Source organism: Caretta caretta, chromosome 6 (genome assembly GCF_965140235.1).
Source record: "Caretta caretta isolate rCarCar2 chromosome 6, rCarCar1.hap1, whole genome shotgun sequence".
NCBI classification, from domain to species: domain Eukaryota; kingdom Metazoa; phylum Chordata; order Testudines; family Cheloniidae; genus Caretta; species Caretta caretta.
Window position 1 is genome coordinate 49625324 of NC_134211.1, and position 14732 is coordinate 49640055.

The following is a 14732-nucleotide window of genomic DNA, read 5'->3' on the forward strand; positions in this document are numbered from 1 at the left end:
TTTTTTTTTTTTTTTTATTTTCTAATTCTCTCCCCCTTCTCCCTAGTCCCTGTTTGACAATAATTAAAGTGAGTGATTCTCAGGCAGGAAAGACACATCCCCTCATGTTTGCTCCCCTTGTACCATGGCATGACAAACATGCTTCCTACCCCCCCCCCCATGGGCATTTTCAAAACTATTCCAATCTCAAAGGTAAATGGCACACCTGTCCCTACACACACAATATACAGGCTAAAGTACAGAACAGCCTTGTCTTCATTAGTGGAAAAATGTTACCATGTGGTAAATGCTTCCCCCCCCCCGTTAAAATAACTGAGTCAAAACACAAAGCATAAATGTTACATTGTTAGCAAAATCCTGGTACATTTACATAAATGACACCATGAATGTACAGTTAACAGACGATATTACAGCAATAAAACTGGACCTATGCTTTTGTACAGCTAGCTGGAGCAGCTCTTTGAAATATTTTCCAGGCTATGGCCTTTTTGGGGTTTCTTCCAGTGAGAAAGCTGGAACAGCCTCTGGCTTTCTAAGAATAAATAGGGTTAATGAAGCTGGTGCTCTTCAAAACTGTGTATTTATAACACAAGTCAGACCAGTTGGAAATTGGCTGAGAACACCAGTTGATCATCCATAGGCTTATATGTCCCTGGCTAGCCAAGCACACTCAGGTCATGCAATCTGCAATCCTGTTTTGACCAATTAGCTGGAGATGTTGCACTCTGCCCTTCCTTTCCCCTCCTCCACCAAACCTTGACTGTTCTTTTCGGCTGAGCCTGAGCCTTCTCCCCTCAGCCTGTTTAGCATTTCATAGTTCAGATTTCCAAGAAATCCCAACTCTACATTGAAAGCTTTCTTTCCCCCCTCCCCCCGCCCCCCAGCCTAAAATGAAGCATTTTAGCTAACACTTTCAGTATGTGCCAACACAGACCAGCAGGGAATGGTTGCAGGGGGCAGGTTTTAGCTAATGGTGACAGCAGGATGAATGGACATCAGTCACCTTACATCTTTGTTTCTAAGATCTGTGCTTGTATTTTTTTAAAAAAAGTTTGGTAGTTTCTGCCCTTTGTAAGCTAAGAAAACACAGTGAATCTTAAAACTAGATACTTCAACCCTAAGTACTGCAACCTAAACGTTTCCTAGACATAGAGGGCAACGGTGAGCTAATGCGTGCAAGCATTCTGCAGTATACCCTTCCCCCCACCTCCAGGGAAGTAGTGTATTTGAGGAAGTATCCCCATTACTTCCATCTCCACAGCTGTAGAGAGGACTGACTTGCCCATGGCCACAAGTTTGTGTCAGGCTTTCCTCTCATGCATGTTTCTCTACACCACGCCACCTCCAGCAAGAGAGCACAGCATCAGGGAAGAATGAGCTGTACATTCCTGCTTGGCTTTAAGGGAGTCTAGGTGGTACACACAATACTAGGACCTAGGCCCCTCAACACAGCAATAGGTTTTGCTGCAGCATTTTTGAAAACCACCTCCTCTCATTGCATCAGTCACTAATCATGCAGGAGTGCTCCATGTGCCATTCCCAGACTGTTAAAAATGGGATGACTTGGACACTACAAGACACTTGATCAAACCTTTACAGTGTAAATAGGATAGGCTATTTTCTTTCCCATTGGCCACCACTGAACACAGACAAGTAGATCAAAACTTGGCTACATTCTCCAAAGTAGGTGCTACTGAAAAAAGATAATTGTAGAGGCCTATTTTACTGTCTCACCTTCTCTCAGCCTTGTGGGGTGCAAAGAATTTATGGGCAACAAGGCTAGAGTCTTTTGCCATGTGTAAAACTCGTGTTTATAGCTACAGTGGTAGCCTGAGCATGCTAACTACTATACGCATTTGGTCAGGTGACTGAATGCTCAGAGGTTCATGGGATTAGAGGACTATCAACACACCCTTTTAAAAGCACCACTGGTGTATACACATCAACCTGATGGGGAGTGTAGATTAGATTAGCATGTTCGAAACACCCCCAGTGTTAGGCCTCACTCTGCTGCATCTGCGTGCGCTGTTTCCCTAGCAGCTTTCACCTTGTGCTCATGAAAACGGAAACATAGATCTTCTCTTCAGGCCAGGTTCTTCAGTTGCTGCCTCCATTTTTCCTGTTGGTGCTGTCCTGGTGTCACTCTGATGCCGTACAGCACAGAAGAAAAAAGCCACCTCCCCTCCTTTGTCGTTAGAATAGTTGCAGCACTCTAACACGCTCCCCAGAGAAATCACTGCCCTAAGGGCGTCAGCTTAGGTGGGGACTTTCAGCATGAGCTGGTGGTTCCATAAGACAGACCTGGAAGCCCCAGCTGGATAAGGTCCCGTGCCAGTGTGATGCCCTAGCGTTCCTGCTGCTGCTGCTTTGCCCCTGCCTCACACTCTTGAGGTGATGTAAATAGAATGCAGTCGACTGGCCAGTGTTGTCTGCAGGTCCCGCAGAGGGTCCAGACCTTGCACCTTGCTGTTCCTGCCGTAGATGAGCTGTCGGAACGAGTCCTGTTCCAGCAGAGAGTTCATGTGTTTGAGGAAGAAGCCCTCGCAGAATGAGGCCAGTTCAGGTGCACTGTGGATCTGTAAAACAGAACAGGAGCCAGTGACCTTCTCTGTGAGCCCTACAAGTTAAAGGACATTTCCACAGCTGCCACTGCTAAGCCCTTTCCCTCTGACAGCTTCATTGGGCAGGATGCCTGCAAAACAAAGGACGGTTAGGGGAAGGGGTATGTACGTAATGATGTAGTTGGTAAATGCTAATGGAAAGGACACCCATGCTACGAAGGACTCTCTTTCCTCTCCCTGTGTGCGTGCATGCAGCTGGAGAGGTTCATCCCACTGGGATATTTTCCAGGGGATGAAGTAAATTTTTTATTTCTAATCCTCTGATCTCCTTCTGTTAGCTGAGCCACAGTCCAGTGGCCCTTAAAGGAAAAGAGCAGCTGGCTGATGAAATGGCCAAGATACCTGTTTTGTGTGAGCCTCAAGTCCATGTGTCGCATCATCACACAACAAAGGAATCTTGCCAGCTGGTATGTAATATGAGTGGCCATGGAAATATGGTGTATATGATAGAATGCTCACTCCTAGACCAAGGCGCAGAATGAGATGGGGAAGAGCCACTCTAATACCATGCCTGTGAGTGCCTCAGATTGTCCCAAGGGCTCTATAGCTCCCAAATAGTCTCCTTTGGTTCTCCCAGTAATTATTTACCTAGTTACATCCACTTCAGCATCATCAGATAAGACACCACGACACTGGGGGAAAAGCAATGTATTTTATGCTCAACATTTAGAAGCTCCCAAAGGTTTGGGGATTCTTAACAGGAATAGAATTTTTTTATAAAAGTTACATAAGGAACTCAATTTACATTAGAAAATCAATTCCCCCCCCCCCCAAAAAGGAATAGTTTCCCCTTGGCTGTTGGGAACCCAAACACAGCAGCCTTGGGCAAGTGCATGAGATTCCCACATTGAAACTGTCAGTCTGGTGTCACTGCACATAATGCAAAAAAGTAAACAAATATTAATAGAAATATAATAAATATTTAATGTTTATTTTACTTCCTAATATTTTCTGATGTAATCTTTAGCAGCCTGCTTCTGCCTCTCTACTACATCCCAGACTCCTGCTGATTTCCAGGAATGCTGAACTGCTCTATGTTCCTAGTGGTAACACACGTTGGGTCATTTATATTAAATTACAGATTGGATACAAACTCTCATTTTGCAAGCAAATTTAGTGCAGAATTGGCTCAGCCAGTGCATGCCTGCATCATCTTGCACCATGACTCTTGTCCAAAATACCACACAGCATCAAGCATGTGAAGTGCCTGTGTTCCTAGGCATTTGTGGGGTCTAAACAAGATAGCTCAGCCTTTACCTTTGCATATTTATAGATGTTAACAGAGCTCTCCATACTGATGCTCTGGGCACATAAGATTTCACAGTGTCTTTGGAGGCCATCCAGTTGAAACAGGCTGGCGGCTGACAGCAGCTATTGGGACAAGAGAGACATTTTTCAAAATCAAAGTGTGGCTGACTCCTGACTTATGGAAGGCAAATAAAAACATACATTCCTTCCTCAAAGGATCTTCTAACTCCTTCTCTTGAGGGCTAGCCCTCCTGTGAGAGCAGAAGGCCAATAGAGAAGAATACACATAGCATTTTCATTATTCTGAGTATAGCACTGAATGAAAGTGGCAAGCGCCTTCCTGCATTCTTAAATTTGTGCACCTCCTAGAAAAGTCAGAAGAGAGACATTTACTACATCCACTGGCAGCTGAATTCATCTTCCTTTTTGTTTAGGTGACTAGGGAACTGGAGACAGTCTATGACGGGGTGGCCAAATTTACTGACCTGCTGAGCCTCATATGACCATCTTCAGAAGTTCGAGAGCCAGGGTGCACCTACCAGGGCTTGGGGCTTCAGCAGGAGTGGGGCTGAAGTCCCAAGATGCCCCTCCCCACTGCAAGGTAGAGGTCCTGAGCTCCTTTCTCTCCTCTCCCCCCCCCCCCCCACTTTCTAGTAAGTAGAGAATGGGGGAAGATGTGATGAGAAGCTGGAATATGAGTCAACAGTGGGCCCTTGTTGCCAGAAAGGCTAACAGCATTTTGAGCTGTATAAGTAGGAGCATTGCCAGCAGATCGAGGGACGTGATCGTTCCCCTCTATTCGACATTGGTGAGGCCTCATCTGGAGTACTGTGTCCAGTTTTGGGCCCCACTCTACAAGAAGGATGTGGAAAAATTGGAGAGAGTCCAGCAGAGGGCAACAAAAATTATTAGAGGTCTGGAACACATGACTTATGAGAAGAGGCTGAGGGAGCTGGGATTGTTTAGCCTGCAGAAGAGAAGAATGAGGGGGGATTTGATAGCAGCCGTCAACTACCTGAAAGGGGGTTCCAAAGAGGATGGCTCTAGACTGTTCTCAATGGTAGCAGATGACAGAACGAGGAGTAATGGTCTCAAGTTGCAGTGGGGGAGGTTTAGATTGGATATTAGGAAAAACTTTTTCACTAGGAGGGTGGTGAAACACTGGAATGCGTTACCTAGGGAGGTGGTAGAATCTCCTTCCTTAGAGGTTTTTAAGGTCAGGCTTGACAAAGCCCTGGCTGGGATGATTTAACTGGGAATTGGTCCTGCTTCGAGCAGGGGGTTGGACTAGATGCCCTCCTGAGGTCCCTTCCAGCCCTGATACTCTATGATTCTATGTGTGGGACTCTGCATGCCATACATTAATGGTAAAAGAGCCACAGTTTGGCCACCCCTGGCCTATGAAGTCTTTTAATCTACCCTAGGCTGTCAGTGACCAAATATAGTTACTATCTGATGGCCTATGTGTCTGGCCTCAGTCCAGTTCCTAGTGTACAGACCTCGTCATCACAAAAACCAGCACCATAACTGTCTCCATGATAGCAGTCTCAGTAGAGAGGCCTGGGACACTGAATTATCTTCTCACCCTTTGAAGTACTCCTTAAATGGCAGCATTGAGGCACATAGGCAGGGTTGGGTGTTGTACATGTTCTATGCCCAAATACAAGGGTTGGCTCCTCACTATGTTTGCTTAAAATGTAGACAGTAGAGGGAAATCTCTCTTCTATCTGCTGTGTTCTATTACACATTCCACATGGTCTATTTTCCTGGGGTAGGAATGATTCATACAGGAAGTTTCTGTCCATGTTTTGAACCCGCTCCCTGTTAATTTCATTTGGTGGCCCCTAGTTCTTGTGTTATGAGGAGGAATAAATAACACTTATTTACTTTCTCCACACCCATCATGATTTTATAGACCTCTATCCCCCCCTTAGTCATATCTTTTCCAAGCTGGAAAGTCCCAGTCTTATTAATCTCTCTTCATATGGAAGCTGTTCCATACCCCTAATCATTTTTGTTACCTTTTTCTGACCTTTTCCAATTTCAGTATATCTTTTTTGAGATGGGGCAACCACATCTACACACAGATCTCCTTGTTCTGCAGAAGCCATCTGAAGTAGTAACCGCTTCCTATTTCAGATGACACAAACTTCCTGAGACCTAAAAACACATTCACCTTCCACAATTCCTTATTTTCTCCTAAAAGAACACTGGGTGTTTTAACACTTTTCTGTGTGCATAAAGCAGCCACATGACATGTCCCATGAAAACATTGGTAGCTGCTCTCATCTTTCCCAGCAGTCACTTGTCAAGCAGTATTGACTATGTGCTTTGAAAGCATCACCTCCTTTCAAAGCCCTAGCTTCTTTTGGCTTCCACGCCCCATCATCCCTGAGTGCATTTGGAAGAAAATGTTCTCACCTCTAGGATATCAGCTGTGGGAATTTCCATAGATTCTGTTCCTCCATAATATAAATACTGCATCAGCATCTGAAATAGGAAAAGGGCCAGGCCTGAAGCTTTTGTCAGTCAGGACACAGAGGAATTTAAATACCCATGCTGCCCTTAGGAAGCAAACAGAAATCACAGCTCCAGCTTCCCGTGGGTCTTGATAACAGCTTTGACATTTTCTAATGGCCTGGCTGTGGTGCTTTCCAATGTTCTTTTCTTTTTCTGGCTTTGAAGGGAGCCACATCAAGGAATTTAGGCCAAGGGTGACAATGTGTCTCTGAGCAACGGCAAGGCCCCTGTTAAAACTCTGCAGGGGGTCCTGTTTTTTGTAAAGCTTTGCAGGCTAGCTGCACCCAGGAGCTGCCAGGCAGTGAAATTGGTGGCAGGCTAGCTGAGTGCATATACACTGTACAGCCTGCCAGATGGTGACACACTGCCCTCCCCCTAGAGCTTCCAATAAGCCTCCCCATATCACAAGTCTTTCAACCGGGGGGTTTGAGGCCAGGAAAGAGAGGGGTTGTTTGGCTGAGGAGACAGACATGGGCAGCCCCCGTTTCCACTCTCACCCTCTCATGCTCACCTCCCTACTGTTCCAAAACCAACCCCTTTGCACTCTCCTGCCCCTTCCCCATGCCCGTTATCAGGGAACTGGTTTTTCACTTGAAAACCAAGGTCATCCCATTTACTACTATTTATATTGCAGTAGTGCCAAGCAGCTGCAGTCAGGGTCCCATCGTTCTAGATGCTGTACAATCATATAGCAAAACCTGATCCCTGTGCCTGCTGCTGAACAGAACCCAGGTCTCTTGAATCTCAGTCTCATGCTTTATCCACTAGGCAAAACTGTCTCCCCTAAACAGTGAAAATGATACCACTTTCAGTAGGTAACCTCATGTCCTCTAAGAACGTGCCCCAAAGTCTCCTCACACATCCGCTCCCTCTCTATTTCGTTAGAAGGGCACCTTTACTGGTCATTTCTTACAGCTTTCAGTGTATTATTTTTCAATCTACCACATTGTCCCAAGAGGCAAAATCCTCTCCCTGCCCTCTCTGGTTCTACGACATTGCAAACACCACAGCCTGAAAATCATGCCTTGGAGCTTCTCGAATCACAAAACCCCATTGATCAAAGACCTTCTTCATGCTATGTTAAGGAGACCTGCCTTAATACACTTTATTCTCTTCAGTCATGGGCCTGAGCTGCACAGCTTGGATGCAGACACTGCAATTGCTTTTCAATTCAAATACAAAATGTCAGAAACCCTCTTGGGATAGAGCAGTAGGGATGTTTCTGTGCTCAAATTATCCCCATTGGATGCGGAGATACTATATGGTGATGACCATATAGAGACACTGTGAGGGAGAAAGCCAAGATGAGTCCTAAACACTTTAGTGAAACAGTTACAGACTTTCAGCTGTTCTGCACTTTCAGATTTCTCTATTCTGCACATTTCCTTCCTAATTTGAAATGCAGATCTGAAAACCTGGAACAATGCCTGACTATTGGATTTCACGGACCTGCTGGGTTTTTTTTTCTTTTTTTTTTTTTTTAAACCTACCATCTCTTCATCATGAACGAACCTCCCTTAGGTCACATAAATATGGAAACACCAACAAAAGTAATAGTGGAATTCTCAAAATCAAGTCTTTAAAGAGAGCCCCACCGACTTCTGACCGTCTGATTTGAATTACTAGGCAGGTCTCCGGCTCTATCCAGGGTTCTTTTTTTACTTAACACAGCATGAAAATTGTGCCTGGGAACTTGCAGAACTACACAAAACTACTCAAATAAAAGACCCTATTTGTCCTCCGTTATGAAGGAGATTGGCTGCCTTAAAAAAACCAAAATCCAATCGTATTCTTTTCAGAGCTAGGCCCAAGCTGGCAAGTTTGGATGCAGATCAGAACACACCTAAAAACGCAGAGATGTTTGAATCAGACCAATTGCGGTTATCATTTCTCTCTGACATTAAAACATGTAGCCTTTGCTTCACAGTCAGTACAGGAGGAGACAAACAGTGCTCGTGGTAAGGGTGCGCATAATTTACATACCTTGAAAATACTGTATTTCATATCACCAATTTCAACAGTCTTACTGCCTTGGCTGTCTAATTCTGGTTTATTGGTCATCAGGGTCTTAAACCTGAGAAAATGGAGACAGAAGTTTGCTTAATAGATTTTCTGCATTTTTGCCACTCTGCATCATCTTTGCTTGGGTTCGTCAGTAAACAAAGGGGAAATGGAGAATCTTAGTCCTAGTGTATTTGCATTTATACTTTATATTTTTCAAAACAAATAATCAACATGTTTAACAGCAACTAAACTGTAAACTTCGGAGTGCAAAATCTGTAAACTCCCCAAGACTGGATTCACTCCCATGTTACTGCAGTTTTAAGGTGTTCTAATTGCACTGAAATCCATGGCATTAGACTCACATAAAACTGGAGCTGAATCAAATCCTGAGAATTGTACATTGCATTAATATTAGTTTTAAAAGCAAATAACTGATCCTATAATAGGATCAACTGAAAAATATCTCCATGTAAGGAGCAAGAGCAAAATATATTGGGGATTCAGTGTATTTTGTAAAAAAAATCAAGGTACACAGTGCTAAGGAGCCAAATTCTTTATACCTCCCTCACTTGCCTTTGCTCCTGGGGTGCAAGAGAGGACAGAATCTGGCCTTAACGCTTTTGCTGAGGACTTCCCTGGGGTGAGGCAGGCTCCAGTAAGTACAGAGCTAGAATACCTGGCTCCTACACTGTCCTTCCCTCAGCCTTGGGGGTTAGAGGCAAGGAGGGGTGGGAAAGAAGTGGCCAGAGCAAGCTGCACTCCAGCTATGCTCAGGTGCTGGACAGTTCCTTAGTAAACATTAACCACTAGTGCATGCCAGAGCAGCCCCCTTGTTGTTCTAACCTGCATTGGGACTGGGTAGAAAATCAGGTCTGACCCCACTCCCTAATGGTCTGAGCATAGGCAAAGAATCTGGCTCTAAAAGTTTTGTGGCTTGATCATGTAAACTCAAGTGAGTAGTCTTTACTCATGCCGGTAGCCCCATTGAGGCTACTGGTGATGAAGGGCTGCTCATTTGAGTAAGGGATTACAGGCCCCTGTCCTCCATCACTAATCTCCATTTAGCACGAATAACACAGTTGCAGTTAGTAGGTGTAGCTCATGGAGGCTGACTCACCTGTTGGAAGCAGTAACCAGCAGGACTTTGTGTGCATAAAACAGCTTTCCTTCCACTAGAAAAGTTACATCAGACATTTCTTTATTGTTTAGAAAGTGAGGATCTGTTGGAAAAAAGATGGGACAGGGAAAAAAGTTTAAAATGCTGCAGCACGCCAAAGAGAAAATGCAAAACCACTGTGGAAACTGTCTCACTGAGATAAAGCTGAGTATCTCACCAAGCCGGGCCGGCAACGTCTTTTGTATTTCAGGAATGTTGGGTATAGGACTGCTGCCATAGCAGTGGGTGAAGATGGCTGCAAGCTGCTGGTTGATTGAATCATTCTGTAAGGAAGAAGGAATTTATATCATTAGTGCTTAAAAGTAGGCTCCACGGGCTGTAATAGTTTGCTTGCTGCTTATATAATAGGAATCTTCCTTTGCTGCTTTTAAGGACTACTCTGTCTATAAGGGCTCTGTGCAGAGAGGCCAACTCAAGACCTATGCACACAGGTGAATTTCACCACAAAAATATTCTCAGCAAGTTTATGGCACACATCTGTCAAGGAAAAAGAATTACTTTAAGAGAGCTCAATCCTTACACAGCAAATCTCCCCCGACTTCTACACAACAAAATCCACAGCATGGCTTATCATCAGGAAACTGTTCCTAACGTATCAGTTTGTTGCTTGGCTCTGCACTATTTTAAAGTTCAAATTTTGCATTAGTTTTTAACCATCCAGTCCCTCTCCCTGCTATCTCCAGGGAGTCTACAATGATATAGGCCCTGATCTTACTCCCACTGAAATCAATGCAAAAACTACCATTGAATTCAATGGAAGCATGGTCAGGCCAACTTTTAAAAAGAAAGAAAAAAGATTGCTATTCAATAACAGCTAATAATATTGTTCAGAAAATTCCAGGAAGGTAGATGAGATGCTACCGACAGTCTGAGCTCCCCAGTACTTTGCAGGTAATCCCTTTCGTTACTGTAAACTCACTCAGTTCCAAAAGCCAATCACTAAAGTGGGGTTTATACAAGGATTTCCATTAAAATAAGCATCTTTGACATGGAGGAAGCAAGTATTGGATCCCTCATGTCTTGATCCCTGGTAGTGCATTATTACATAAGCTTGGGTAAACACAGCCACGGCTGTCTGTACATCCATAATTCATTCGGGCCCTGACATGGGTTTACGTTGCTTCTAGTAGAAACAATAATCAAATAATTGTGAAACTCCTGGCTCAAAGGATTTGAACTTCATGTTGTTAAAAAATGAATGATTACTTTGCTGGTTTTGAGGATATCAAACATTAGCTGCAGCCCTTCGTTAACCAGCTCTTCGTTATAGTCCTCCTCCTTAATAGTGACAAACTCCCTTAAGAGGTTCTGCACGACTGAATAGCGAAACTGGTAAAAGGTTGTCCGTAATGACTCAATCCACACATGAAGCTTCCATGGGATTCCTGTAACCAGACACAAGGGAAAGTGAGTGGGGGGAGGGTAGTTGCTGAAATAGCAAGCAAGAGGGTATTTCCTCTCTTACTCTAATCATCATCCGCATTTAAGTGGCTCTTTTTATTTTGAAAGTGCTTTACAATTTACACAACTAATTTGACCTCCCAGCAAATCTGGAAAGCAACTGTACCACTATCCCCATTTTAAAGGTGAGGAAGCTGAGTCACTGAGGAAAGCTCAGGAAAGCGAAGTGACTTGCCCATGGTCACAGAGAAAATTAGCGTCAGGACTAAAGATTAGAACTCAGGAGTTCCTGTTCTTGCCAAGCCTGCTATCCCTTTAACCTTCATTTCATCCACCGGTTTTCTCTGCAAGCATAGCAGCAATCTGAATTCTGCAGATTAGCTGCACCATTACAGAATAGCCAATTTTATATAAACCCATTGTGATAGCTATAATTCAGTATTGCGGCATGTTTGTTCTGATGAGCTATCTTATTTAGACATGCACATTTCAAAGTCTTCAGTTGTCTACCTTACAGGTGTAAGAATAGGTGCAAGCCGGGTCCTCAAATCCTATTCCTGGGCATTGACTGTCTCTGGTTTTGAGAGCTCAACTTGAGACACTTCCGAGGGGCCTGAGTTTTCAGATGTGCTGAGCACTCACAACTCTGACAGACTTCAAATGGAGTGGAGTGAAGGGATCAGCTGCTCTGATCTTCAGGTCCCAGGCTGTTCCAGAAATTGGGGCACTCTAAATCAGTGGGCCCTTTTGAATATGCAGCTGAGTGATCAGTAAGCAGTTTGATTTCTTTTCTATTTAAATTAGAGACTACCCTTTTCCCCCATCAATGTGTGTCAGATCTGAACTTGATGGTGAAGGCCCTTCTCCTAGTGACCTGTAATCCCTGCTCTCGCAGAGACAGGTTATTAGGGTTCTAGCTACTTCAGATCTGCCTTACCAAGTACCCGGAGCTCCATGGTGATGTCCACGTAGCCATGCTCAGCACTGTAATACATGGCCTCCTGCAGGGCCTTCATCCTGGTTTTACACAGCCTGACCTGCCCCTCGATGGAGCTGTCCTGGCTGGAGGTGTCACTCTCCACTCCCTCAGCTAAAATCTCCTCCAGCGAGAGAACATCTCCCTTCGACTGCTGAGGCTGGGTCAGGAGCTTGCGCAGCACGTTTCTGTGGAGGAAAAAGAAGAGGAATTGCTCTTTAATAAATTAAAGGCCCACAAACCAGACAGGCCAGGCAGGGTGATTTGGGCCCAGAAGTCCTGGAAGCCTGACTTAGTGACTCATTTCTTTCCAGAGATGAACCCTTCCTCCAGGGGTGCTGGAACAATTTTTACAGGGGGATTGCTGAGAGCCATTGAACCAAACTGTAAACCTGGTATATAATGGAAACCCCTTCAAGCCAGGGAGTGCTGCAGCATGCCCCGCACCCCTAGTTCCAACACCTATGCCTTCCTCCTCCCCCCAGAGATGGAGCTGGGTTCCTCTAATGATTGGGTCTTTAAACGTTATTATGGCAGATTAGTCAGGACTGGTTTCATCAAATCCTGTGAGTGTTTGCTTTGTGTGGCTGGCAGACCAGCAATACTAGCAATGGCTTGCCCCTGTCCAACACCAGAGGGTCCCATTTAGAATTCCTGGGTCCTTGGTTTTCCTACAGATGTGAGAAGCCTTAAGGGACAGATGTTGGCTATCCAAGACAATTAGGCCAACATAAGATGTTGTGCTGAATTGCCACTAGCTGGCGCTCTCAGTGCACAAAGAACTGGATTTTACCCTTTCTGCATGAATTGATACTACATAATCTCATGCCTTCTGATCACCCTCCCACAAAAATCATCCAGAAATAGGAGGCTTAACTTCATTATTTGCATAGTAAGAACATGTTATAGAAAGAGGACTCTTACTGTGGCACAATTAACCCATCGGATGCTTTACCATAAGACATTGCACAATCAAGGATGTTAACACTGAAAAGATAAGGTGCAACATTTCACAAGCTCTTGAGTCATGGGAAGTAGCATTAGGAAAATGTTTGTCGGTATAACTACATCACTGTAGTTCCTGGGGAGCCAAGTCTTAATGCAGACATGCTGCACCAATATAAAGTGGGGTTTACATTGTTATGATTCAATTTGGTAAGTTACCAGCATGCGCTGCATTGATGTAAGCCCAGTTGTACACTGCTGCAGCACATCTAGGTTAAGGGTTTGGAATTGGTGTAACTATATCAATGTGGTTACACCAAAACTAATTTTTCTGATGGAGACTGAGCTAGAATGATTTCCGGATCAGTTTACAGATAATGAAATGTTATTTCTAAATACCAACCCTGCAAACACAGCCTGGAATGGAAGAGCCAAGCTGGTTTTTTTCTGATTCACACATCATCTGTATTAAAGTTTCTGCAGACCTAATTCTGCCCCAGATTGCACCTCAGGAACCCCATTGCCTTCAAATTCTGCCTCCAGTTATACACGTGCGACCCACATCTTCGGAATTGTGCCCTGCAGTTGGAACTTAACAATTCTGTTGTTGCTGCCTGACCCAGAAACAAATCCAGCTCCTTCTCTCCTAGCTATGGTGGCTCTGTAGTGCTGCTAACAGGTGTGAAAAAAGCAGAAGAAAAACTTATTTGCTGACTTTAGTGACTAAAATATAGATCTGCAAACCCTGTGGGATTGCATCTGTTGAATAAGAAGGTGCCAATTTTACACAGTTATTCTGGGAATAGAACCACTCAAAGTGATAATTACTTTCCAATGCATTCCTTCAAAAGTAAGTGCAGGGTCTGGCCACACTGGAGTCAGAATAATGCTAGTAACTCTACTGCATTAAAACATGGCTATTGCTGGGAGGGTTCTAGCAACACTTCCTAGACCAGTGTGGATAGGGATTTTTGGTCTGGGAATTGTGGTGTAAAGCCATGCTACAGCCTGTGTGCGATGCGGGTACCCTACAACAAGAGACCTCAGTGAACTTGTACAACAATTGTATACGAATCCCCGCACTGAGAGGGTCTTCAATTTAAGGCTGATTTTGAACAGAGGTTTACCTGTGCCCATGTGCGGCTGAGTGACTAAAGCAGTTCATGTCTTCGTGAAGCGATGAGGACATCCCATTGACTTCCAGCATACTCAGGAGGGGGTCTGCGCCCCTACTCAATAACAAACTGACCAGCTCATAGTTCCCTAAGAATTGGCAGGAAAGTAATGATAATTCCATTTTCCAGCATCCTTTAAAAGGCACTTCTATAGCACCCCACAAGTGTTAATTAAGCCTCACAACACCCGAGAGGGAGACAAATATTATTATCCCCATTTTACAGATGGAAGAAACTGAGACACAAAGAGGCTAAGTTGCCCAGTGCCACACAACTAGTTAGAGGCAGAGCTCAGAAGAGAACCCAGGAGTTCTGGCACCCAGTCCTGTATTCTATTTGAAGCACAGGCACGTCTTTATGTATAAATGGGGGGGGGAAGGGAGGTATATTTTACTATATTTTTAAAAAGTTACATTTCCCTCGTGTTTCAACATCTTGAATTCAAACTACATTACAAGCAGATGTACATGCATCTGGCTTCAATATGGACAGATTCTCAGTTGTCAGCTCCTGCTGAGTGTAGCTAAAAGGGGGTCCAAAAGGGAATCTGGGGGCTGCTCTAACTTTCTAGCTGGCTATGGCCCGCAAGGGGTCATCCTGCAGCCATGGATAACTGGAGCACCATGCATTCCAGCCACCCTCCATCCCTGCTGCCAGAGGCTGCA

At 44.4% G+C, this 14732-nt stretch overlaps 1 protein-coding gene across 2 annotated transcripts in view; it reads right to left on the reverse strand.

Moving 5' to 3' along the window:
- Window positions 1–332: 332 nt before the first annotated feature.
- Window positions 333–14732, reverse strand: part of ABTB2 (ankyrin repeat and BTB domain containing 2) — a 193177-nt gene continuing 178777 nt past the window's right edge. For both annotated transcript variants that reach the window (XM_048852837.2, XM_075129503.1), the window contains exons 9-17: window positions 14020–14155; window positions 11909–12135; window positions 10777–10955; window positions 9728–9833; window positions 9511–9613; window positions 8373–8463; window positions 6291–6359; window positions 3879–3992; window positions 333–2576 (exon numbers count right to left, since the gene is read on the reverse strand). In XM_048852837.2, the coding sequence (XP_048708794.2) occupies window positions 2379–2576; window positions 3879–3992; window positions 6291–6359; window positions 8373–8463; window positions 9511–9613; window positions 9728–9833; window positions 10777–10955; window positions 11909–12135; window positions 14020–14155 (1223 nt within the window). In that variant the 3' untranslated portion in view covers window positions 333–2378. The remainder of the gene's footprint in view (window positions 2577–3878; window positions 3993–6290; window positions 6360–8372; window positions 8464–9510; window positions 9614–9727; window positions 9834–10776; window positions 10956–11908; window positions 12136–14019; window positions 14156–14732) is intronic.